This window comes from Rhincodon typus, chromosome 12, assembly GCF_021869965.1.
Source record: "Rhincodon typus isolate 14 chromosome 12, sRhiTyp1.1, whole genome shotgun sequence".
Taxonomy (NCBI): domain Eukaryota; kingdom Metazoa; phylum Chordata; class Chondrichthyes; order Orectolobiformes; family Rhincodontidae; genus Rhincodon; species Rhincodon typus.
Genome location: NC_063343.1, coordinates 44,151,211 through 44,174,269, shown reverse-complemented (window position 1 = coordinate 44,174,269; position 23,059 = coordinate 44,151,211). Strand labels below are relative to the sequence as shown.

At 38.6% G+C, this 23,059-nt stretch overlaps 1 protein-coding gene across 5 annotated transcripts in view; it reads left to right on the top strand.

Annotated features, from left to right (window-relative positions):
* ddx46 (DEAD (Asp-Glu-Ala-Asp) box polypeptide 46) overlaps window positions 1–23,059 on the top strand; it is a 223,793-nt gene that overhangs the window by 180,473 nt on the left and 20,261 nt on the right. For all 5 annotated transcript variants that reach the window (XM_048603511.1, XM_020511710.2, XM_020511695.2 and 2 more), the window contains 9 exons: window positions 3,555–3,642; window positions 7,694–7,859; window positions 11,620–11,768; window positions 13,629–13,742; window positions 13,863–14,028; window positions 18,114–18,234; window positions 18,332–18,507; window positions 19,633–19,754; window positions 21,144–21,222. In XM_048603511.1, coding sequence (XP_048459468.1) covers window positions 3,555–3,642; window positions 7,694–7,859; window positions 11,620–11,768; window positions 13,629–13,742; window positions 13,863–14,028; window positions 18,114–18,234; window positions 18,332–18,507; window positions 19,633–19,754; window positions 21,144–21,222 — 1,181 coding nt within the window. The remainder of the gene's footprint in view (window positions 1–3,554; window positions 3,643–7,693; window positions 7,860–11,619; window positions 11,769–13,628; window positions 13,743–13,862; window positions 14,029–18,113; window positions 18,235–18,331; window positions 18,508–19,632; window positions 19,755–21,143; window positions 21,223–23,059) is intronic.

The window sequence follows — 23,059 nt, the reverse complement described above, 5'->3', positions numbered from 1 at the left end:
TGGCTTTCTTCGTGGAGTGCCAGACTTCTAGGAATTCCTGTGCCTGTCTCTGCTTAACTTGTCCCAGGATTTTGGTATTGTCCCAGTCAAATTGGTGGTCCTCCTTGACCATGTGGATTGAGATGAGTGAGCATTGGTCGTGTCTTTTTGTAGCCAGTTGGTGTTCGTGTACTCTTGTTGTTAGTTTCAACTTCCACAAGAAGGAATGTAATCATCTCCCCTTGGTGTCAATGTTATTTTCTTCACTAAACCCCCACTATCAGTATCCTGGGGTCCAGCACTGACAAGAAACTGAATGAGCCAGCTATCGTAAATACAGTGCCTACAAGAGCAGTTTGAAGTCTGGGAATTCTGCAGGGAAGATCTCACCACCTGACTCCCCAAAGCCTATCTGTCATTACAGGGCACAATTCAGGAGTAGGATGGAATACTCTTCTTTTGCCATTTTCAATAATACTCAAACTTAACATCATCCTTGACAAATCAGCCCATGTGATATGTATCCTGTTCACCACCGTAAACATTCTGCTCAGTTCACAGTAACAGCAGATGCTTCGAGACGCATAAGAGCAACTCGCCAACCTTTCTTTGACAGCGCCACCTGGGAGTAGGAGTGCCACCTGCAGGTTCCCCTCCAAGCCATATACCATCCTGACTTGGAACTATATTGCCATTCCTTCACTGTTGCTGGGTCAAAACCCTTTCGATCCGCAATGTCCCTACACCACAAAGTCTGCAGCAGTTCAAGACGACAGTTCATCACCACCTTTGCCAGGGTGGACAGGTGTGGGGAATAAATGCTGACTTAGCCAGTAACAACCACAGCCCATGAATGAATAAAAATCAAAAACCCATGACTTGTACCACCCTAGAAGGACAAAGAAAGCAGATGAATGGCAATGTCAGCACCTGCATTTTGTGTTCCAAGTACCCCACATTCTAAGATGAAGAGACACGTTACCATTACTTCACTGTTACTCTGGATCTAAAACCTGGAACTAACTTTCTAACAGCACCCTGATTGTACCTATACCAGGTGAACCAGCACTTCAGGAAGGCAGCTGTGCAAGGGCAATTTGTGATGGGCAGCAACAGCGACCTTATTACAGCAACACAGTAAAACTAAAATACTCAGTGACCCTCAAGTCAGACCCTAATGGTTCCTAACCAGACTCTTTGAATAACCAGTACCAGATTTTGTGAATAATTGATACCAGACACCGGGTCTCTAGCGTAAACAAAAGATGTAACAACTTATGCATAATACAGTGGCTTTAGTAGAGCAAAGTTAAATCACAAGGTAATCTAATTAATGTCTATGATTTAAACCCAATCCTCTTTAATTCAGAAACAAAAACAAATTGCTGGCAAAACTCAGCAAATCTGGCAGCATTTGTGAGAAGAAAGTAAAGTTAACATTTTAGATCCTGTGACTCATCATCTTTAATCCAGTCCGTATTCTCTCTCGAAGACAAATAGATACAGTTAAATGATAAATCAAAAGGGAAAAATAAATGAGATGTATCTGGCCAGCTCATTTATGCAGACTCCACAATCCATAACATCACTGGCATGTAGGATTGTGTCTTGCTTGTTTTCTGACAACACCTATACACAAAAATATCTTCCAGTACGCTCTGAGGAATATTCATTCAATTCTGATAACTGAGATTCTTTTCTCTGAACTTTCAATATGTTGATAATAGGAGTGTAACCTCCGTCCTGTAGCTTTTGCAGGCACAATCCTTCAGAATCTGAAAAGCAGTTCAAATTCTGGCCTCTCCCTGCCAGACTGACCATCTCCCCATGGGAGACATTCAACATCTGCTGGAACATAAGACCTCTCCAGAGCTGAAGTGATTGTAGAGCACTTTTTTTTAAACAAAAACATAACCTGGAATCAGTTTTATAGCTGACTCATAAGCTAATGCCACTTTGTTCTTTTTCTTAAAAAAGAAGCTCCTGCCCACAATCCGAAGGTCATCTTCAGCTCTCGGCTCAAGTTCATGGCTGCAAATGAAAATTGATTTTAAAAAATGAAATAATGAAGGTCTCAACAGTATTACGCAGGATTTGGTCTGTCTGAATCTAGTTATTGCTAGACATGGGTCCACCACTAGGTGGCATTAAATTGGCATTCATTCTCAGCATAACAGTTGGGAGAAATATTATTGCGCAGGGACTTCCGTGATGAAATATTCTCTACTTGCCTGGGTGGGTGCGTTTCCAACAACATTCAAGATGTTTGATACCATCCAAGACAAAGCAGCCTCTTGATTGGCACCCCATTCACCAACTTTACCATTCACTCCCTTTAACACCAATGTACCATGGTGAAATGTGTATCATTTACCAGATGCATCATCATGTCAAGACAGCGTTGCTGAGATAGCACTTTCAAAACCTGTATCCTCTACTACCTAGAAGCGCCAGATGTATGGGAACACCACCAACTGCAAGTCCACCTCCAAAAATCTCAGCATCCTGATTTGGAACTACATCATCATTCCTTTACTGTCATTGGTTCAAAATCCTGGAACTCCCTTCCTAACAGCACTGTGTCTTCCCTACACCGTCTACAGCAGTAGTTCAAGAAGCAGTTTGCCATAAATTTCTCCAAGACAATTAACCTAGGCAGTAAATGCTGGCTTAGCTAGTGATGCCAGCATTCCATCACAAATGCATAAAAGGAAAGGCCAAATTCATGTACGTGATTTAGGCAAAATCACGTAGCTGGCCTATATAATAAATAGGCTAGGCAATCGCCCCTGTGTCCAGAGGTTCAGGAGGCCTTATTTTTAATCCTACAACCTCTTTTGGAATAAATCCTAGCTCTGTTGCTTTCTGAATTTTCAGTTACTTACACGTTAAGCAGCATTAATTTTAACTTGTGTTGCTGGGATACTAAGTTCCCTACAAAGTCTTAAAAAAAACTTAGAGAGTAAATGGGCTTTAATCTGCATCAAACTAGGTTAATTTTGAGCACTGATGTGGTTTCTTGAAATTATAATTCATTAATACAGAAGAAAATACCGCAGATGCTGGAAGCTAAAAACAGCAAATGCTAAATATACTAGAATTAGACAGTATTTAAGTGGAGAAACATAGATATAAAAGTTAAGTTTCTGGTTGCTAACCTTTGGTCAGTACAGAAAAGGTCATTGGCCTGAGACATTAGATCAGATTTTCTCTGTGCAGAAGATACCTGGTCTTCTAAATATTTCCAACATTTTGTTTTTACTATATTTTATTATATTGGTGCTAAATTTCTCCAAGAAAATAGAATGGTCATTAGATGAAGGAATCGTTTAGCTAATATTCTTCAAGATAATTTATAAAAACAAATGTTCAAATTGATCAGTTTAAGCATGTTCACATTAGACCAACACAGTAAATCTAATAAAAACCGAAAGTTCTGAGGAAGGGTCACCGGACCCGAAACATTAACTGTGATTTTTTTTTCTTCACAGATGCTGCCAGACCTGCTGAGCTTTTCCAGCAACTTCTGTTTTTGTACAGTATATCTAATAATTGAGTTATGTGTATTTTTCCAGATCAAAATCTAAAGACCGTGTAGAAGTCACCAATGAGGCTGTCAAAGAGAAGAAAAAGGAGGAGAAAGATGACGACAAAGATGTCAGTGTAAGTGAAACACAGAATTTATCTAATCAGCAACTTCCACAGGTTTAAGATACTCCAAAGTGCTTTATAGCCAATGAAGTACTTTTCTGTGATTTAGAGAAAAGTGAAAACCACATTACATTCAGCAAGACACTCCAAAACACCAATGAATGAATAACCAGTTAATTGATCTATGATTTAAAAAGAAAACAAAATACTGCAGATACTGGATATCTACAATAAAGACAGAATGCTGGAGGCACTCAGCAGGTCTGGCAACATCTGGCAGAGCAAAATAGTTAACATTCCAAGTGCGGTATGGCTCTTTTTCAGAACTCGGGTAAAGGTGAAGTCCCTGATCCCTGGAAACCTCTCATAAATCTTTTCTGGAGTACCCACAATTGGATACAATCCTCCAGTTGAGGCAAATCAGTGTTTTCTAAAGGTTCTTCGTAATTTCCTTGCTTGCATAATGGATAAAGAGGAAATGGGATGAATCTCAATTATGATGTATTTTCCCTTCTTAAGCCCAAAACAGCACAGTATTGTTTGACTTAGTCCTTTCCCTTTTCATTCCTGACTATTACTGATGTAGGCCGAAGTGCGTCATTCAAACCCTGGATTTTGGATTCTGATTTTTTTTTAAGATGAAGTCAAAAGTAGGGCTTATTAAACATTAAGAGTGTAGTGCTTTGCCATTCCATCCATATATACAAAGACTGGAAATGGAGGCAGATAGGAGAGGAGATGGGTCATATGTTACAAGCTTTGGTAAATCCGGAGCCCTTAAAAACCAGTTCATGTGACTTTCAACTTTCTAGAGGTCAGTGTCCAATCATAGTTTCCTTGGTGAGCTGCACCTGCTAGTTTTCCTTCTTGAAGATAAAATTTAGGCTTCTTTCCAGCCATAAACTTAGATATGGAAATAGAGAGTCCAAGATATGTTGCCACCTGAGCCTGGTGTCCTGCTCTCCCTCTGAGGTCAAGCAACAATTGAGTTAGAATCCCAGAATTGTAGATATTTTTAACCATCCTGCTCAGAGATGTCATTGCACGTCTCTGGAGCAAGTGGGACTTGAGCCCAGACCCTCTGGCTCTGGTAGGGATGTTACCAATACTTAAACAATTCAGCAAGCTTGGATTTCAGTGATGCAACCATGGCAAGCATTTCACTTGCTGTAGCCACATCTTGATGGGCCAATTAGTAGGTCATTAAACTGAGAGTATAGCTTTACCTCCCCATCAGAGTTTTCATTGCAAGGCAGTGAGTAATTATTAAAAGCATTGTAGCCTTTTTGGAATTTGCACACTGGTTATAGGCATTGGTGATTGGCTGAGCATTCATTGCCCATCCTAGTTGCCCTTGGGAAGGTGGTGGTGAGCTGCCTTCTTGAACTGCTGCAATTCAGTTGGTGTAGGCATACCCAAAATGCCCTTAGAAAGGGAGTTTCAGGAATTTGACCTATGACACTGATGGAGTGATGATGTATTTCCAATTCTACTTGGAGGGGTAATAGTGTTCCAGTATATCTGCTGTCCTTCTCCAACTAGGTGGTAGTGGTTGTGGAACTTTGCAAGTGCTTAAGGAGCCATGGTAAATTTCTGCAGTGTGCCTTGTCAATGGTACACACTGCTGCCACTAAGCTTCTGTGGTGGAGGGACTGGATGTTTGTTTGTGGGTGTGCTGCCAATGAAGTGGCCTGCTTTGACCTGGATGGTGTCTAGTTTCTTCAATATTGTTAGAGCTGCACTCATCCAGGCAAAATTAATTTTAAACATCAAGGATTTTGAATGCTTTCCTTTGTCCAGATTTGGCTAGAAGCAGATGGCTCGTTCCAAGTCCGTTATCAGCTTTAGTTGGATGTCTATACAATGCACGGGGTTCAGAAGCTTCAGTAAATGCAATCATGTAATCAACATAAGCCATTTTATAAGTCCAGCAAGGTCTAAAAGAGCGGAGCTTCAACGCAGATAAATAGAAGAAAATACAGTTTTCTTTGGGATTTCTCTTCACACTCTCAAGCCATGACATTTGTGTAATAAAGTCAAGAAGCCCTTGTGTCTTTTAGTGGTTAGATATTCCTAATCAGCCTGTTCAGAGATTTTACGACACATCTCTGGGGCAGGAGGAACTTGAACCAGAGTCTGCTGGTTCAGAGTTAAGAACACTACCAATGCATCACAGAAGCCCCTGTTAGTAGTTGATGATGTTAAAAATACATAGGTGATGGCCATTGTTTCATGAACAATTGAGAAGGGCTCTGTTGGTGCATTCATTGGCACACTGGTAATGTTCCTATCTCTGGGCCGGGAGGCCTATGTTCAAATCCCACCTGCTCCAGTTGTGTGTAATAACATTTCCCAACAGGTTGAACAGAAAATATCCTTGAGAGGGGCCTGTTTGGGATTCTTGAGGCACATCTGTAGTGTCCCCACCTCAAAGCCAGGAGACCTGGATTAAGTCCCACCTGCTCCAGAGCTGTGTAACGCTTGTTTAGGGAAATTACCTCGTTACAGCAAACATATTTGGAAACTACCTTTAGAAAATATCTTAAAAGCAAATATATAGGGTCCTGAATCCTTTAAGGGCTATTACTTGTTAACTTGATTTGATTAGATTTAATTTCGTTGGTTTTTAAAAGGCTATAATGGCTGAAAACTTGGACATTAAGTTAGTAATTGGGAAATCTGTAATGGTGCATCTTGCAAATAAACTATCCAACAAGGAAAGGATCTTGTTTAGTATTTAAGCATCTGATTTTCAGTTTCTGAAGGTACCCTTATCATCATCTATGATCTATGTAGACAATACTTTCAGGTGACCCCTCCACCCCGTTTCAAAGAAAAGTCATTTACATCAAAAGGTTAACTTTATTTTTCTCTCCAGATACTGCCAGACATGCTGAGTTTCTCCATCACTTGTTTTTAATTTATTCATTTTGTGGGATGTGAGCATTGCTGGCTGGCCAGCATTTATTGCCTGTCCCTACTTGCCCTTGAGAATGTGGTGGTGAGCTGCCTTCTTGTACTACTGCAGTCCACCTGCTGTGCATTGACCCATAGTGCCATTAGGGAGGGAATTCCAGGATATTGACCTAGCAACAATAAAAGAACAGTGATATATTTCCAAGACCGGATGGTGAGTGACTTGGAGGGGAACTTGAAGGTGGTGGTGTTCCCATGTATCTGCTGCCCTTGTCCACCTATATAGGAGTGGCCATGGGTTTGGAAGGGGCTGCTTGAGGATCTTTGGTGAATTTCTGCAATGCATTTATAGATAGTACACACTGCTGCTACTGAGTGTCAGTGGGTGGAGGGAGTGGATGTGGGGCTGTTTTGTCCTGGATGGTGTCAAGCTTCTTGAGTGTTGTTGGAACTGCACCCATTCATGCCAGTGGGGAATATTCTGTTATACTCCTGACTTGTGCCTTGTAGATCATGGACGGGCTTTGGGGAGTCAGGAGGTGAGTTACTCACCGTAGTATTCCGAGTCTCTGACCTGCTCTCTGTAGCGAGTCCAATTGAGTATCTGATCAGTAATAACGTCCAGGATGTTGATAGTGGGGGAATTCACTGATGGCAACACTATTGAATGACAAAGGGTTGTGGTTAGATTGTCCTTTACTGGTGATGGTCACAGCCTAGCATTTGTGCGGTGTGAATATTTCCTGCCACTTGTCAGCCCAAGCCTGGATATTGTCCAGATTTTGTTGTATTTGAACACGGACTGCTTCAATATCTGAGGTGTTGCGAATGGTGCTAAATATTGTGTGGTCATCGGCGAACATCCCAATTTCTGACTTCTTGATGGAGGGAATCTTTAGATCTTTACATTTGCATTGGTATGCATATGTTGTATAAATGTGAATATTTAGAACTTGTATCCAATAAGTAATGCCTATTAGTCATTTTTCACTTTCGTTTTCAGAAATGCAATTATTCATGTCGTTAGTGCTAACTGATCCGTTAGTTAGCTGACCCTATATTGACAGAGAAAAGACTAATGGACAAGTTTTGCTGCCATAATGAAATTAATTAACATTAATTATCAAAATGTCATCAATTCTAACAGAATTTTGAGCAAAGTAAATTGGAAGAGGAAATGAGAAAACGGAAAGAACGTGTTGAGAAATGGAGAGAAGAACAACGCAAAAAGGTTGTTGAAAATATTGGTGAAATAAAGAGAGAACTTGAAGAGATGAAACAGGGCAAGAAATGGAGCCTTGAGGATGATGACGGTAAAATTCTTAATATAGACTTTGTGTTGCTTGCAATGAATTACTTTGAATTGCAATGATTATTGTCACATAATCAACACGGAAACCATTTTAAACACAGTAAGATCTTTGAAGGATTTGGATGCTGGGACATTGAGTAAATTTAAGGAGGAAATAGACAGATTTTCTTACTAGTAGTGGGTTGAAGGTTTATGGATTGCGGGCAGGAAAGTGGAGTTGAGGCCCTGATGATATCAGCCATGATCATACCAAGCAGCAGAGCAGACTTGAGGGGCTGAATTGCCTACTGCTACTTCTAGTTCTTCTGTTCTTATATTGACTATTTTGGTAGTGTTGGTTGAGGGACACATCTTGGCCAAGGCATTTAGCAAACTCCCAAATCTTTTCTAGTTAATGCCAGGGATTATTTTGTGCCCAAATAGCCTAAGCCCTTGATAAAACATTTATTTGGGAAATATTTCCAGGTTTATCGGTTGGTTATTTTGGATGATTGGAAGATAGAATAAAAAAGGCAGAAGGGAAATGGGAATCATTGGATAAATATGATTTTGTTTATTTGCTCATGGAATGTGGGTTTTGCTGGCTAGGCCAGCATTTATTGCCCATACCTAATTGCCTTTGAGAAGATGATGGTGAGCTGCCTCTTTAAACTGCTGCAGTGGAAGATTTGAATTATTTGCCCATGTGGGACAATATTCATCTGAGCCAGTCCAAGTCGACATCTATCCTCCCTTTTAATTTCCGTGTATTAAGTCTTGCTGCCTCACCTAGATTGCCAGGAGAGAAAACCACAGACATCTCTGTCTGCCGGGGTATATAGTTTCCTATTAAATTTGGAAATGTCTCTGTTTGCAGGGTAATTAGAACACCTAGACATGCATGTTCAATCTTCGTGTGTCTAACTCAGGATATAAATTGTCAAAAAGTAGTTACTTCAGTTTGAGTTGTATTAGATTATATTGGAACAAGGTCTGATTAGAGATAGTCAACATGGCTTTGTGTGTGGGGAATCGTGTCTCACTAACTTAATTGTGTTTTTTGGAGAAGTGACGACGAAGATTGATGAGGGCAGGGCAGTGGACGTGATCTGTGTGGACTTCAGTAAGGCGTTCAAGATTCCTCATGGTAGACTGGTTAGCCAGGTTGATCATATGGAATACAGGGAGAACCAGACAATTGGATACAGAACTGACTCAACAGTAAAAGACAAGGTGGTGGAGGCTTGCTTTTCAGAGTAGAGGCCTGTGATTAGCGGTGTGCCGCAAGGGTTGGTGTTGGGTCCACGGCTTTTCAACATTTATAAAAACGATTTGGATGTGAACATAGGAGATATGGTTAGTGAGTTTTCAGATGGAGGTGTAGTGGACAGTGAAGAAAGTTACGTCAGAGTACGACAGCATCTTGATCAGATGGGCTAATGGGCCAAGGAGTGACGGAGTTTAATTTAGATAAATGTGAGGTGCTGCATTTTGGAAAGCCAAATCAGAGCAGGGCGTATACACTTAATGGTAAGTACCTGAACAAAGAGACCTTGCAGTGCAAGTTCATAGTTCCTTGAAAGTGGAGTTGCAGGTAGATAGGATAGTGAAGAAAATGTGTGGTATGCTTGCCTTTATTGGTCAGTGCACTGAGTATAGGAGTTGAGAGGTCGTGTTGCGGCTGTACAAGTCATTGGTTAGGCGACTTTTGGAACATTGCCTTCAATTCTGGTCTCCCTGCTATAGGAAGGATGTTGTGAAACTTGAAAGGGTTCAGAACAGATTAACAAGGATTTTGCCAGGGTTGGAGGGTTTGAGCTATAAGGAGAGGCTGAATAGGCTGGGGTTATTTTCTCTGCAGCATCAGAGGCTGAGGGGTGCCCTTACAGAGGTTTATAAAATCATGAGGGGCTTGGATAGGGTAAATAGACAAGGTCTTTTCCTCAGGGTGGGGGGAGTCCAAAACTAGAGGGCATGGCTTTAAGATGAGAGGGCAAAGATTTAAAAGGGACCTAAGGGGCAACTTTTTCACACAGAGGGTATTGCGTGGAATGAGTTGCTAGAGGAAGTGCTGGAGGATGGTACAATTACAACATTTAAAAGGCATCTGGATGGGTATGTGAATAGGAAGGGTTTTCCGGGATATGGGCTAAATGCTGGCAAATGGGATCAGATTAAGTTAGGATATCTGATCGGCATGGACAAGTTGGACTGAATGGTCCGTTTCAGATGGCTGTACATTTCTATGATTCTATGACTGTGTATGTACTTGGAATGAATGTGCTGCACTCGCAGTTACTTGATTTTGTGTTAGATCAGAATGCATGTCATTTGCTCTGTAATATTCCAAACAGGTCCAATGCTCTAGTTTTAATTTTGGTGTCAAAGTCACACCTTGTTTTAAAAAGCATGGCAGTACGAGGGATATTGCAAATTTTCCATTTCTTACATTTCCCCTTGAGACAGAAAATAGAATTCAACATGAATAAGCGTAAGGTTTTATAGTCTAAGAAATAAGAAGGCCATTTATGTGATTTGGAAAATTATATTATAAATAGTTTAGAAGAGCAATGAAGGATCTAAGAGTTTAAATACATAAATCACTAAAAAATCTACTGTAGTTAAAAAGGCAAACGGAACCATAGTTTCATTTTTTAGATTGATAGAATTAAAAAGTAGAGATGTGTGCTGAATTTGCATCAAATCTTAGAAGACATTTGGAGTGCTCTTTGCATTTCTGGTCATATTTGGAAAGGATATGCAGGCATTGGAGTAGATTCAAAACAGGTTTCCAAGAATATTGCCTAAACTAGCAGGTTCACATGTTGTGAAGGGTGAGCAAGCAACAGAAAGGACTCATCCAGGTAACATCCTTGATTATTTGGGGTCATAGAACCCTGATTTATGCCATGATTTTTACTACAGGGCGAGGGGGCAGGATTGAAGTTTGCCTCCATGAGGACAGAGTTTGAACCCTGCAATGTTGGCATTATTCTGAAACATAAATTAGCCTTGCAACCAACCAAACTAACAAGCCATTGAATAACCCAATAGAGGTTTTAAAAATTACAAAAGATTTTAATCAATCACATGAAAGGACAGTAGTTCCAGTTTTGGTAAAGTGCACAACTAAAGGCTATTTGTATAAGAGGATCCCCAAGAAATCAAATATTGTCCCCTTTTAATATCCACATATTAAGTTCTGCTGCCTCACCTAGATTGCCAGGAGAGGAAACTACAGACATCTCTCTCTGCTGGAGTGTATTGTTTCCTGTTAAATTTGGGAATGCCTCTGAAGAAACTTCTTTTCATAAAAATTGGCAGTATGTGGAATTCACCACCATTAGAAGTATTTGTCAAGCAATAGTATAGGTTAATTTAAGGTGAGTGAGATAAACATACAAGAGAAGGAATTAGAGAGTTGTGTAAATAATTGAGGAAGCATGCAAGCAAGTGCAAGTGGAGCATTGACACTAGGTTAGGCTAAATGTCCTGTTTCAGTGCCTGTAGATCCTATGTAAAATTGTTGACTGTTCTCATCTACACTGTCTAATTCATATGGATTTATCTTGATTCAGATATCCACAATTAAGTTTAATTCTGACAATTCAGTGTGATAGAGTCATAATCATGGAGTCACACAGTACAGAGGAGGCCCTTTGGCCCCTAGAGTCTGCATAGACAAAAAACCCATCACATATCTAGACGAATTGCACTTTCTGCGCTATCACTCACTCGGAGCTCTTCTCTCATTGACTAGATTTTCATTTTTATTTGAACAGATGATGAAGATGAAATAATAGAAGGTGAAAGGAAAGAAGAAGGAGATGATGACAATGAAGAATTGGATCCATTAGATGCTTATATGGAAGATATAAAGGAAGAAGTGAAGAAGTTTAACATGGGAAGCGTGAAAGGAGGAAGTGAAAAGGTAAAGTTACTCTCCTAGAAATTATCTTAGTCTCAAGGGGAATTCATTCCCTTGCTATTATTAATGCTGGTTCTAACTAGTTGATAACTTGCAGGTGCGTTTCCAGATTCTTAACAGTAGAAAGTGCTTGCTTTTTAGATAAGTTTTGATTTTGCCCAGATCACCTTATGCCTGTTTTGGTGGTTTTGTGGCTGGAAAGCCAGGTGAGATATTTCGTGGAACCTTGGTTCCACCTCTCATGTGGAGATCCTAAAACATCTTAAGTACCTTTTCTAGTTTCAATTGAATATGGATAGAGATTGGTTGGAGTCCAGAATAATGTCAGGTGTAGACAGTGTAACTCCTGAATATTGAATGAGATGATAATCCAAAATGATAATTGCTTTTGTCAGGTAAAATAGGAAAAAAATACCTTTTATTCTTAAGTGTTGATATAATAACTGCAGTGAAGATAGAAATGGTGCTGAGTATAATAATGTCCATCATTTATACATTTTAAGCTACAGTGGAACCTTGATTATCTACATTTGTTTATCCTCAAGAATTTTTGGTCAGGACTAGCAGGGTGCAAGTTTTGTTTTAACTTAATTATTTTAAATACTTTAGAGGACAGTCAGTTCATTTTGTACATTTGGAACTTTGATCCAGATAATTAAGCAGCTATCTAAAGGTGTAGTACCTGATAGAATTTACCTTCTGTGCAGCTCAGCTTTATGAAATTAATGCAGTCATTTCAAGTCAAGGAGATCATCGAGACTGAGACTTTTGTTTTTAGTAGAATATCTAATTTTGAACTTGTAAAATACTTAATTTATCCACTTATCTAGAGTGGTAAACACTCATTGCATAAAACTCTTGTGAAGGAGAACATCAGCTGCCCGTAAGCAGTCCACTCCACTTTGTACCAATGAAATATATTGGAGGCTGTATCATTCATGAAAGTTATTAATGTTTTATGTTCACAAGATTCAGTTAGTTAAATTAATGATTCTGTCTTTTATTATAAACTTCCATGCTTCAGATTTTCTTGCTGTATTTAAGCCTGGCGCTTTTAATAACGATGGAGACATTTCAGATTATTTTATACTTGTAATTTAAAATTCAATTTAACCACTGCCCCTTGGCATTCAATGGAATTCACTTGACATTCACGGAAACCCTCACTATCTACATCCTGAAGGTTATCATTGACCAGAAACTCAACTGGACTCACCACATAAACACAGTGGCGACAAGAGCAGGCCAGAAGCTGGGAATACTGTGGTGGGTAACTCACTTCCTGACACCTCAAAGCCTGTCGACCGTCTAAAAAGGCACAAGTCAGGAGTGTGATGGAAAACTACCCACTTGCCTGGATGAGTGCAGCCCTAATGACACTCAAGAAGCTTGACACCATCCAGAACAAAGCAGCCTGCTTGATTGGCACTACATCCACAAGCATCTACTCCTTCCACCACCGATGCTCAGTAGCAGCAGTGTGTACTATCTACAAGATGCACTGCAGAAATTCACCAAAGATCCTCAGACAGCACCTTCCAAACCCACGACCACTTCCATCTGGAAGGACAAGGCAGCATATATATGGGAGCACCACCACCTTCAAGTTCCCCTCCAAGCCACTCACCATCCTGACTTGGAAATATATGGCCATTCCTTCACTGTCGCTGGGTCACAGTCTTGGAATTTCCTCCCTAAGGGCATTGTGGGTCAGTCTGCAGCAAATGGACTGCAGTGGTTCAAGAAGGCAGCTCACCACCATCTTCTCAAGGGCAACTAGGATGGGCAATAAATGCAGCACAGCCTGTGACACCCACATCCCACAAATGAATAGAGAAAAAAAATAATGTTTTTTGTTTCCAGAAATCAGGTGCAACTGTAATGAAAGTCATGACTGTGGTAACTACTAAAAAACCACATTCTGATATGGAGAAAAAGAAAGGAGAGCTGATGGAGAATGACCAGGACGCAATGGAGGTAATGAAAAAGACTGATAGAGACATTTCAGATTATTTTGTATTTGAAATTTAAAATTCAACATATGATTCAAGTTTCTCCACTGACTCTGCAGAGCTAATTTTTTTTTAAACTGAACAGTATTCCTCAGAGGAGGAAGAAGTTGATCTTCAGACTGCACTGACAGGGTATCAGACGAAGCAGAGGAAGCTACTGGAACCTGTGGATCATGGGAAAATAGAATATGAACCATTCCGAAAGAACTTTTATGTTGAAGTTCCTGAACTTGCTAAAATGACTGCTGAAGGTTTGTATTTACAATGCTAACAGGTGGCATTACAGCTGAGATGAAATTAATGCCTTTTTTTTGATTTGTGCTTCTTTAGAATATAATCATGAACAATAATAATTTAGCAAAGGGGTATAACTGCAACATAGCGCCTAGGTACTAATCTTGCAGGTTTATATCAGCAATTGTATTCTAAATTTGGGTGAGGGAATTTGTCATCAAAATTTATGACTGTTGCAATTCATAATGGGCATTATGTTTGCGTACTCTGACCAAATTATCCAGCTTGCAAATTCTGTTTCACCTGTTGACTACAGTGGCTCTTCCTTAAACAATTGATAAGCAAGGTTCGTAAAGGGTAACACAATCTGTTCTGATGGTGTTGATTGAGGGCCAAATGTTGCTTTCAATACTGGGGAACTTTGCTTTTTTTTAGACTAATACTCCAGTTTCTGTGTTAGAAAAATGTGACTGAAAATTATCACATTGAAAGTAAGCTTAGTGATGAAAGGAAATGTAGACTATCCATGATATTAAAAATATTACTGAAAGATATTCTGTATCCTTGCTGACAGTGAGTTGGCAGATATGTTTTTTTGCTGTCTGCTTGGAAAATTTTGTTGGTCCACTGCAACAAGCTGAAGGATAAGTGGGAAAAGTCATCTTAAAATGGCTCAGCTTTTAAGTTTAAAGAAAAAGACTGTTGTTTACTAAGTCATTCAAAGTTGATGCGTCTTAAATTATGGAAGGATAGGTTAGATGTTTGGCTGTTCTTTTTACAGAAAAGTGGCTGGTTCATGAGGTGAGTGCTGACTGTGCATTCCTTCAAAAGAGAGCAGGTCCATTTCTTGACTGAGCAGAGATCCCCTCTTCTAAAAGGTAGATGAAACACAACATAATATAAGAATGATCACCGTTGCTTCATAGACTAGTTATTGATTGCCCAGGGTGGGGGGAGTTGTTGCAGAGATTAATCTTACTGAAGTTTGAATTCATTCTTTTGCCTCTCCAGAAGATTGTATCACTGATTCTGGTAAGGATTTCATGAGCTTATGGACTTTTGATGCCCTTTTCTTGCCTGTCATTGTCATCTGTTTGCAATAATGTTTATTGTCTAGTATATTCACTTTTAAGTGCCTAAACAAAATTGCTATAAAACATCATTGCTGCTGTGGTTGATCTAATGAAGGATGTTTCTGGTGGCAGGGGCACACAGGTGTGGCTGATGGGGAGATGATCAAAAAGTCAAAAAACAATAAAGAGTTCATGGATAGTAGGTTTCAAGTATGAGGTGCAAGGGCCAAGGCAGCAGGGTCAGAGTGTGAGTGTAGCTAGTTATTGTTTGAAACTAGCAGAGTGGCAAGATTGATGCCTAAGCACACACTTCAGGTTGGACCATATGGGGCGTTCAACCAAAAATTGAATAAGTAAAATTGCATTTATCCCTGCTGCCCAAGAAATCAAGTGAAAGTTGCTACAAACCGGAAGAGAAACACCACAAAGCAGGTGGAAAAACAAGATACCAAGTGGACAATTGTGATTTTTAGTTCTGAACCTCTTAAAGCTTACATGGCATTTGTTGTATTCACTATCTTTTAGTTATCACTGTCACGGAACTTTTAATTGCATGACATCCTAAAGAACTACACAACTGTAAACAAGCGTAGGGCATTTAGCCCCTCAAATCTGTTTTGCCATTCAATGAGGCCATGACCATTCTGCAGTCTTACTTCTTTGACCCATATCTATCCCTTTTATGTTTTAGCTGAAAGTAATCTCTCTCTCTTAAAATTAGCAGTTGATCTAGTATCAGTTGCTTTTTATAGAATATTACGATGAAGGGTAGAGGAGTGCACAGTAACTCTGTTCCCACTATCCACAAATCGCAGCAAAAAATAAATACACATTTTTCCAGTTGCCAAGATGACCAATTAAGTACCCATTCCACATCAGGTTTTCAAAAAGATCTATCAACCATGTTTCTTTTTAAGCAAAATTCTTGGTTTATTATTAAATAGAAATTATTCAATGAAAATTTAATAATTAATTAACCGTCAGTAATGTATAAACGTGCAACCCTGTAAGTATATAAAACATATAGCTCTTAAGGAAAACAAGAAAAAAGATTTCTGTGCAGAGATTGGCTTTCTGAAAAAAATGCTGACCAATTGGTTATTCTTGAAGACAAAAGAATACAGCATAGAATGTTCAGAAGTCTGTTACACTAACATTCTGGCTGATGTTGTCAATTCACTAATTGTGTACAGTGAGTGTCTGAAGTCTTGCTGATACAGCTTAGTCAGGAATGTAACCTGAAGGGGCTATTTTAAAAGAGAGTTTTAAGAAACAAATAGATTTTACCCTGCACTCAACAGAAGGGTTTTAGTTTCAGAAATGAGAGATTTCAGCCTGTAAGCTTATTCTTAACAAGCTTTTCTCCAACTCAGCTTGTTGTTAGCAGGCTTTCCTCTAATTGAACTAGATAAAATAAGCTAATCAAAGCCGGTCACTCTTCAAAACAGCGCCAACAGGGGTCTGTAGCAAAGCAAGCAGTAATAGTCTGTCATGTGATTCCTGGAAAGCCTTCTTTAAAAACAAAACTGGAGTTATTGGATCCAGGATTCAAATTGGCTGGCACTTGACTACAATCACTTTGCCACACTGGAAGCTGCAAGTGGGTCAGAGTCCAGTTCCATCTGCTTTGCCAAGGTTATAGATAACTTCTTTCTCATCAGGAAGGGAACTAAACAGAATGTTTTTGTCTATGTTTGGGCAGTACTGAGTTGTTTTTGAGGGAGAAGCTGAAAGTTATTTCAGATGTTTCTCAGTGAATTGAAGTGAATTGTTGTTTGCAAGTAAAGAATGTTTCCTTCCTCTTCAGTAGAGTTGAAGGAGGAGCACTGGCTTTAGTTTGAGATTTTTCTTATGAGAGGAGAGAGGCAAGATTGATTTTTTTTTGGCTTATTGGGAGTGGAGGTTGCAAGTTGTCTTTGTACTCACTAGGGACAGGGAAGGCTACTCTTGGTGGTGGCACAGAGAGTGAAGTGGTAAGCAGAAATTGGATAATTTTCTCCTTGTTCAGTGGGTTGGGTTTGCATGTGGGTGGGATAGTTCGTGGATGTGGAGCAGGAGTGATGGCTGTCTAGGGAGAGGTGCTAAGCAGCATTCAGGAAGTTGGCTTTGCCTTCTCACCAAGGGATTCATTTCCACGAAAGAAAAGCATCTGTCCACTCATAAGGCTGACTGTATCACAGCCATGGTTACCTTGGCTTTTTCTGATGCACTTTTGAAGATGTTTATCATTACAATCCCTTTGGTGTAGTTCTATGTATTACGTCATGCCTATTGTAATGATTTACCAAACATTAATCAGTGTCATGATTTGTTATAGATGCTACGGCTTTTTCTCTGATTTGAGAAAAATGTCAAAATAATACTCCATGTTTCTACTGCATGACCAGTTTGAATAACTGAAGCAGGCCTTGCCATCGCAGTGACTTTGTGCTGAATGAATTGCTGTTTAAGACTGGTTAATTTTCTCTTATTTCTGTCATACCCTGACTATTTGACATAATACCACAATTTGATCTTTTCTCCTTGGTTATAGTTTGTGTTCTGGTTAGTTAAATTTCTGTTTACTATGATGACTCAAATGCATTTTTCTTCAAATGATAAGTTGCATGATGTTAGGTTATGGTATGGGTTTGATTTTTGTTCCAATCTGGGACCTATCTCCTCGCCCTGCCACTGATTGTGTAAGGCAATGGCAAATGACCAAAAATATTGCAAAATGAGCAGCAAGACTGAAACCTCATTAGACAATGAGCCAAGGACCTGGCCTGATCACTGTTGTAAAACTCATTTGCATATGGCCTCTTCAAATTAGAGGAATATCCCAAAGCACTTTTTATAGGAACATCGAGAAATGTACAAAGATATTGAAAGGTCGTCATTGATATGAAATGTTAACTGTATTTCTTTCCACAGATGCAAATATTTCCAACATTTTCTGTTTTTATTTCAGATCTTCAGTATTCTCCATAGTTTGTTTTTGAGGAAGTAACTAAACTCCTCTTATAGATTCACTCTTTGTTGCTTTACAGAAGTGAATGCATACAGATTGGAGTTAGAAGGAATTGCAGTACGTGGCAAAGGTTGTCCAAAACCTATTAAATCATGGGTGCAATGTGGGATCTCTATGAAGATATTAAGTTCATTGAAAAAGTGAGTATTTTCTAACAGTTACTATATTCAAATTCTTTTGTAAATGCACTCACTGCTTTCGCCAACATCGCAAAATTGTATTGTTTTCTAATCTTAGACAAGGGTATGAGAAACCAACACCAATTCAAGCACAGGCAATCCCTGCCATCATGTGTGGACGTGATGTAATTGGAATTGCTAAAACTGGAAGTGGAAAAACTATAGCTTTTCTTTTGCCTATGTTCCGACACATCATGGATCAGAGGCCACTTGAAGAATCAGAAGGTCCTGTTGGTGAGTATTTAGTCCTGTGTGTGCCCCAATGTCATAACGCTGTATCAGTGTTCATAGACTGTTAAAACTTGCAATATGCTGATTGTTTAAACCTAAATTATCTGCATGTATGTCTTGCTCTGTTTTTATGACTGAAATTTTCCTTTCTTTTAAAAAAAATTGCATGGCTTAGCTATTAAATTGGAACATTTTGAGACAATTTCACGCATATATCAAGAAATACAACAATTGAACAGAATACAATAAAAATACTGATAGCTCTAGAGCAATTAATAAATCATGGCATGCATATGTCATAGCTTTCACCATTTATATTGTTCCAGTAATTGAATTTGCCCTTTACTGAAACAGTAACTCACTTTAAATCCAATATAAAGGCGTATTTCATCAATTATTAATAATGAATCATTTGGCAAATTTTGTGATTGAATAACCACATAGATCTCAATGCACTTCACAAGTTTATGATATTTTCACCAGATTTTTGCATAAAGCACTTAAGATCGAAAAACTTAGACATTGAGTTTTATAAATTTAATTTTCAATTAGCCCAAATGTAAAGTTCTACCCAGAAGGGTGATAACTTCAACCTAAATGTTTTCTTGCTTATAAAGCTGCAGTATAGCCAATATACAAACTAGAATAGTATATCCTATAAGTCGCTTAAACATAATTACTATTACTTCAAGTTACTTGCTTGTCCACATATATGTAAGAAGAGATACGTAAAAGGAAATTATATTAAAAATGTGAAGGCTTGGTTAGTAAGTTCCTAGATGGGAATTTAATTTCCAAATACCAAGTGAGATTAGTAATCAACGTATAAGAGGCGCTGATTTTTCCAAAATTATTTGGAAGACAGAATTGTACAGAAAAACTTAAAGGGAAATTGATTTCTCATCAGAAGAGGAAACAGCCATCTAGGTATAAATCTATTAGCTTCAAAATATTGATTAAAAAGTCACTGAACATAATTAGGCAAAATATCAGTGACCACTTGGGAAGGTAATGTGATGTGGTCAGAATTGACCACCTTTAGTTTTGCTGCGCTGCATTTTATTTATGAACCAATATTTAATACACATGTGGAAAGGTCAAATATTTTAATTTTTCTTTTGTTTTTAGCACTCATTTCTACCCCCACCCGTGAGTTAGCCCTTCAGATTACCAAAGAATGCAAAAAATTCTCAAAAGCACTTGGACTGAGGGTAGTGTGTGTTTATGGTGGAACAGGAATAAGTGAACAGGTAATTATTTTCTGATGGCTTTCTCTGTTTCTGTGTTAAAAGCAGTAATTCATGTGTGGAAATTGTATCTCACTCAGTGTAGACTGAGAATTGAGCCCAAAACCTTTGTGAGTTTCCACTGAATGAATAAGAAATTATGTAATTGTTTGAGTCAGATTAAAGTAATTGAGCCCGCTGTTGTGAAATTCTTCATCCTCAAAGCAACTGATTTTTTAAAATTGTTAGCCATAAATGCTGGCTGATCTAGGATATGTTTCCAAGATTTTTGGGGATTTTTTAAAGTATTTCCAGAATCTGTAGTGTTTTGCTTTTTAGCTTTTAGTCCTGTTTTGATGTTCCACGTAATCTAGTCAATAGTTTAACATTTATTACATAATAATGTAACGGTAAATTTGAGTTGTCTTGCAGTATTGCAACTTGTTTTTTCAATAAAGAAACGTTTTGACATATTGCACCACAATAGTATTATTCTGGTCTATTCAAGCATAAAAGACTAATTTGAGTTTAATTTCAAATCAAGTTATATAAATTTCTAAAAACTAACCATCCAGATGAAAACCCTTTTAGCTGGAGCCACCATCCTTTGCATTTTTGAGAATCTCTGTACTCATTTGCCATGTTAATACCAAACATTGCCCCTGAGCAGACAGTGATATATGAGCACTGCGAATGATAAAAGCCAAATTGAGCTTGGGAAGCTCTGTGGAGACGGTGGTCTTCCTCTGTGCGCTAGTTGAAGAAAAGCCTGCGGGAAAAGCAAGTTATTTTTGGATTTATGGAGGGACAAATGTCTAGTTTAGGAAAAAATGTTAACTCCTAAAGGCCTGAGATGTATAGCTAGATTGCTTTGAAAGACTTGTAATGCATTTTCTTAAATCTTCTTTCCCTAGCTAAGTACAGTAAATCCATTCTTGTACAATTCTCAGGTAGTGAGCTAGATTCAGTGCTTCTGACTTGCATAATCGAGAATATCATCTGACAGAGGGGACATTTTTCTAAGTATCTTTTGGTATCACTACTTTATTGCTTTGTTAGGATTTTAACAATGTGCGTTGTGGACAAATTGCCTCCCATTTGTGCGCTCAATGAGTATTCGGCTTGACTCAAACTATGTAATATTGTGCAAATACATTTATCCAGTTTTTAACCATGTAGCAATTTAATAGGATAAACTTTTTTCTATAATTATTACAAGTATTGGCCCATTAATTGTTAAATGTCTCGAGGCAGTGTCACTTAATACATAATTTCATTTGTCTGCTAATCGTTTTAAATCTTTAGAAACTTCTCCAAAACAAAATAACTTGAATGATTAAGCAAATCATAATTGTTTCATAAACAACTTGTGATGACTTGTTTATGTATTTAAAAAACTATTTCTTAATCCAGATTGCTGAGCTAAAGCGAGGAGCAGAAATTATAGTTTGCACGCCGGGCCGCATGATAGACATGCTAGCAGCCAATAATGGTAAGTAGAGGGAATTGTAATCAGTTTGAGCAATAGTTTGCGCCTTATCAATTAGTAAATGTTAAGTATACATTGGAAGACACTTAAAGATGAATGTAGAGGGGAGCACTTTAAAAGGAGAAAGTGCTCAACCTCTATATGTTTCCCAGAGTTTACATTCTTTTTAAGTAGCAGAAGGATTCCTGTTTAGAGCTGAGGTGATGGTCATTTGTATGACTAGCTCCACTGATGCAAAGTAGAATGAATTCTTCATAAGATGCCTTCTAGGCAATAAGCGTTTTCAAGCTTGTTCATAATTTTATGCCGGCAGTGGTATGCATTTTATTACTCCCTCCCCTTTCTCAAACAACAAAAAAGTCTTTGCATTAGCTTTATTCAAACAATGGTTTTCTGGGTTCTGCAGAGGAACCTTACAGCTGCTGTTGTGTGGTAGGTCAGTTTTCAAATGCAGTATGATGGAATGCATATGGAAGTGAGCACTTCTCTCAATAAAGTCAATTTCTCTTAACATTGGCACACTTTCCTGTCTAAAATAATATAACATGCTAGAGTTTTAGATATTGAATAACAAACAGATTTCTAAGACAAAACACCTCTGATTTGGATTGATTTTAAAAAAGTATATATATATCGTTTGCCTTACTACACAGCAAGTAAATTTTTTAGTCACCGATACATTTTTATTTGGGGTCTGAGCTGGTTAAGTATTTGTCTTTGGCAATGTTAATTCACTGTCCATCCTAAATTTAGTGAAGATTGAAATTCTGAAATCACAAGACCATGTGGAATCCATAACTTTCTCAATATAAGGCCATTTAATTTGCAGAGCAACTTCTTCATTATTCAGTTTACCTAAGCATGTGCTAAGTGGCCAATTTAATCTCTTCAATTTAAAGTTTCATAAAATAATCAACAGTTTATCTGCCCATTTCTGCTGTTCCTGCGTCTCCACTATTCAGTCCTTGTGGATTATCTGTGAACTTAAAAGTCAGCCTTTTACTGTCAGACATGGATCAAGATAGAACTGATTTACTAACAGCTCTTTCCCAGTTAGATGCATGTGCAGCTTGACTCATTTTGTCGAAAACCTGTTTCCCTTTGTTAAATTTCTAAGTGTACATGGACTCAATCTCCTAGTATGACAAATGGTGGTATTGAGTGCTCTGCATGTTGGGACATTACAGGAATTGGCTCATGTGAAGTGCAGTGAAATGCTCTCAACTTGAAGGTCTACTTTTTGATCTTGGTCTCTTTCCCCAACATAGGAACATTTTTCTAAATTCAAGTCTCATTAAAGCTAATTGATGTTAAACATCAAAACCTGAACTATCTGAGGGCAGCTGTTCAGGGTGGTGTTCTCATACGTATGTTTTTACCTTATGTCGATCCACCAGATTTCTGAGCACAATGCCAAAGGCATCAGAAATGCGCAGCATATCCTAAGTCCAGATGAATCCACGTAATGTAAAACAGTTGCAAGTGGCAAAACTATGCCCCCTTTTTTCCTATTGTATTGTGCTAAGTTAATTAATTCACTAACATGTTCAACAGCTGTTGGACATCTAAACAATTTTTCAGAGTGTTAGTGAAAATATTAGCCATTTAAGTGGATCAGGGTATGGGGGGTGGGGTTTGAAAGGGGGGTTGCGTCAAAATAGGTCTCAAGATGGGTACAGTGGCAAACAATAGTCCCTCCTGATGTTTTTCCTTTTGGTGCACACACGACGTGACATCCAAAACTGGAAGTCAATGCGTTGGCACACCAATTGGCGGGCAAGGAACCTCAGAGCAGCCACACAGCTCAGAGGAAACACTGGTGACAGGGTGGGTTAGGTAA